The 2,709-nt window shown below is 50.7% G+C and overlaps 1 protein-coding gene across 1 annotated transcript; it reads right to left on the reverse strand.

The window, feature by feature from the left end:
- Positions 1–292: 292 nt before the first annotated feature.
- On the reverse strand, positions 293–1,491 carry LOC123185909 (ervatamin-C-like). The gene is made up of 2 exons (XM_044597717.1): positions 959–1,491; positions 293–882 (listed from the first exon to the last, which is right to left on the reverse strand). The coding sequence occupies exons 1-2, from the start codon at positions 1,425–1,427 to the stop codon at positions 293–295; spliced, it is 1,059 nt and encodes a 352-aa protein (XP_044453652.1). The 5' UTR covers positions 1,428–1,491.
- Between the last annotated feature and the right edge of the window lie 1,218 nt (positions 1,492–2,709).

A 2,709-nucleotide genomic window follows, 5' to 3' on the forward strand; every position in this document is an offset into this window, starting at 1 on the left:
ACCATACCATAGCTAGCTGATAAAGCAATTAATACTCAATGTTGCATTGACTGATGTAGTACAAGTAGTGTTTATTTTCATATACAAGCTTACAAGTTGATGCTATTGCTATTACATAGGCAAATGGATCCTTTGTACGAGGATCCATGCTTTATTCAAATATAATAAATCTGTATATACGTCGTATTGCAGTCTGCAGCTGCATGGTATTGTATGTAGCTTATACAGTAGATGATAGATCATACTCGATGATGCATGGACTGACTGATGTAAGTAGTAGTAGTGGTGGTGTTTAAGAGCTGTTCATGGTTGGATAGTAGGCGACGGTGGCCATGCCGCAGTTGCCGCCGTTCCCGCGCGTGAGGCGCATGTAGCCCCCCTCACCCCACCCCGTCCCCCACTGATTCTTCACCAACCAGTATTCCTGCCCGCCGCCGTCCGCCCCGTACCCCACCACCGTCACGGCGTGGTTCAGGTTCTGCCCGCACGATGAACTACCGACGAACACGCCGCTCATGTAGTGCTGAAAGTCAGGGTCCGCCTCCACGCCCACGGCCACCGGTTGGCTGGCCGCCAGCTCCCGCAGCGCGTCCTCATCGCCGTTCAGGCCCACCCAGCGGGGGGCGCCAACGGAGGCGGCCGAATTTGGCATGACGCTGCGGCACGCGCCCCGCTGGCCGGTATACGCGTAGGCTGCCTCCGGCTGCAGGCCGCCGCTTGCGGCGACGTAACGTAGGGCGGCGATGACGGAGCCACCCTTGCAGGTGCTAGTGTCGCCCGTGCAGTCGAGCACCTGCTGCTCTGACATGGAGATGAGGTTACCGGTGGCGATCTGTACGAGCCCCTCGGTCGCCGCCACCGCCGCGAACGCCCAGCAACTCCCTGCACAGACGCAACGTTGTTTTTACGTACGTGTCAACATTTATTCATCTGCCAACTTTGGCCTGCAGATCCTTACCACATGAAGCTTGGTTCTTGACTTGGGTGACGGCGCCCTGGGCCCTCCAGTCCATGCTGTCCGGTGTGGACTGGAACTGAGCCTTGGACATGTTCACCGCGGCCACCGGCGTGTCCTCGGGACGGAGCCCGCCCGGCTGGTGACGGTACCCGAGGTGCTTCTCCACGAACTCTTCGTTGGTGAGGTCGGAGAACTGGTTGAGCCCGAGGGTGTACGTCCGGTTGCCCGCCCGGTTGACAGCGTCTACGTGGCGCGCGTTGGCCGCGAACACCTCCTGCCGGTGCAATTTCTCGGCAGCGTCGGTGTACGCGCGCCCGTACTTGGCCATCCACCGCTCGTGCCGGGCGGCCAGCGCGTCCCCTCGCGCCGCGGCAGCGCCGACAAAGGCAGTGGCGGCCACGAGCGCGAGCAGAAGCGCGAGCAGTGTGCCGTCGTGGCGGCGAGAGCTGTTACTGTGAATCGGCGCCATTTTTCTAGCTAGCTAGCTAGCTAGTTTGCTTGCTTCTTCTGGCAATGCAATGGCTTACGAGCGAGCTGCTCCTACTAAGCACGTAGCAACCATGCTGCCCGCGCTTCTATTTATACGCGCGCGCATGGCGAGCAAGACGGGGCATACGAGCGGATTCCATACTTTTCGTCGATGGATCCGCGCGCGTTCATACGCCATAGTCGTACGTACGTATTGACTGGGAGTCCATGGATGTTTGTATCCGACGACGGTGCTTGTTCTCGTCTCTCTGTATACTCTTCTTCTTCTTCTTCTTCTACTTCTCCAAAAAAAATTCTTGTTTCCCCGATGGTGAGGCAAAGTGCTCTGTCCACATGCCTATACCGTCGCACACGCTTAGGGCATGTACAATGGTTGATAAGATAGTTTTATCTTAAGTTTTGCATGTAATTTAGATATGACAAAGAAAAATGTCTACAATGGGTCATCTCTTAGCCTTATCTTCAATAATTAGCAATTCCTAAAAATGTGGTGAGACATATTGTGCTAAGAGATCATCTCTTGTCTTATCTTAAATAAGAGAAGACAAGTCTTCTCTTATGAGTTCTCTCTTCTCCACCTCGTTATTTATCCTACGTGGTACTCCTAAGATAGCACCATTGTACATGCTCTTAGAGCTGGAGTAGTACGTTCCTGCGAGATCGGAATTGGCCGGATCGGCGTGCAGTACTCTCCCATATAGTTTGGCCGATGTATGTGGTCTGGATTACAAGTTTGGCTTATATTTTCATAGGAGAACGACAAAACACATGACTTCTCATTCTATCAAAAAATTGTGGTAGATACATCAAATGTACTAGTATAAAGCAAGAAAATGTACATGGCTAACTTTTTTTTCTTGATCTATGATAAAAGTTCGCCGGAAGTACAAAAAATCTCAAACATAATAAAAATCCATTTCTGATTTGGTACACTGCCGCTAAACACAAGGACGGCTCAAATTAGCCCATGCCTCTTCATAAAAAAAGGCACGATGGTCATATTTTATAAAACATTTCGCTCGCTGTATACGTATACGCTGTACATGGAGTAGTGTTTATCTTTTTCTTTTAACCATCAAAAAATAGGTGCATGAAGTAGATTTCAAACTCCAAACCTCTTGGATCCCTTCCACCCACTACAACAAACTGGGCAGCTCACTTGGTGTGCCTAATTACTTCTTTTATTCGTTTTGTTGCGCATCCTCTTAGTCTGGCCTCCTTTTTTTGTTTTTTTTTTAATTTTATTCGCCTTTTATTTATAA

Source organism: Triticum aestivum, chromosome 2A (genome assembly GCF_018294505.1).
Source record: "Triticum aestivum cultivar Chinese Spring chromosome 2A, IWGSC CS RefSeq v2.1, whole genome shotgun sequence".
NCBI classification, from domain to species: Eukaryota; Viridiplantae; Streptophyta; class Magnoliopsida; order Poales; family Poaceae; genus Triticum; species Triticum aestivum.

Excerpts from the sequence above, each read along its gene's own strand:
- LOC123185909 (XM_044597717.1), bottom strand. The coding sequence starts at position 1,427 with ATGGCGCCGATTCACAGTAACAGCTCTCGCCGCCACGACGGCACACTG. Across the intron at positions 883-958 it reads CAAGAACCAAGCTTCATGTG|GGAGTTGCTGGGCGTTCGCG; the intron begins GTAAGGATCTGC and ends GCGTCTGTGCAG.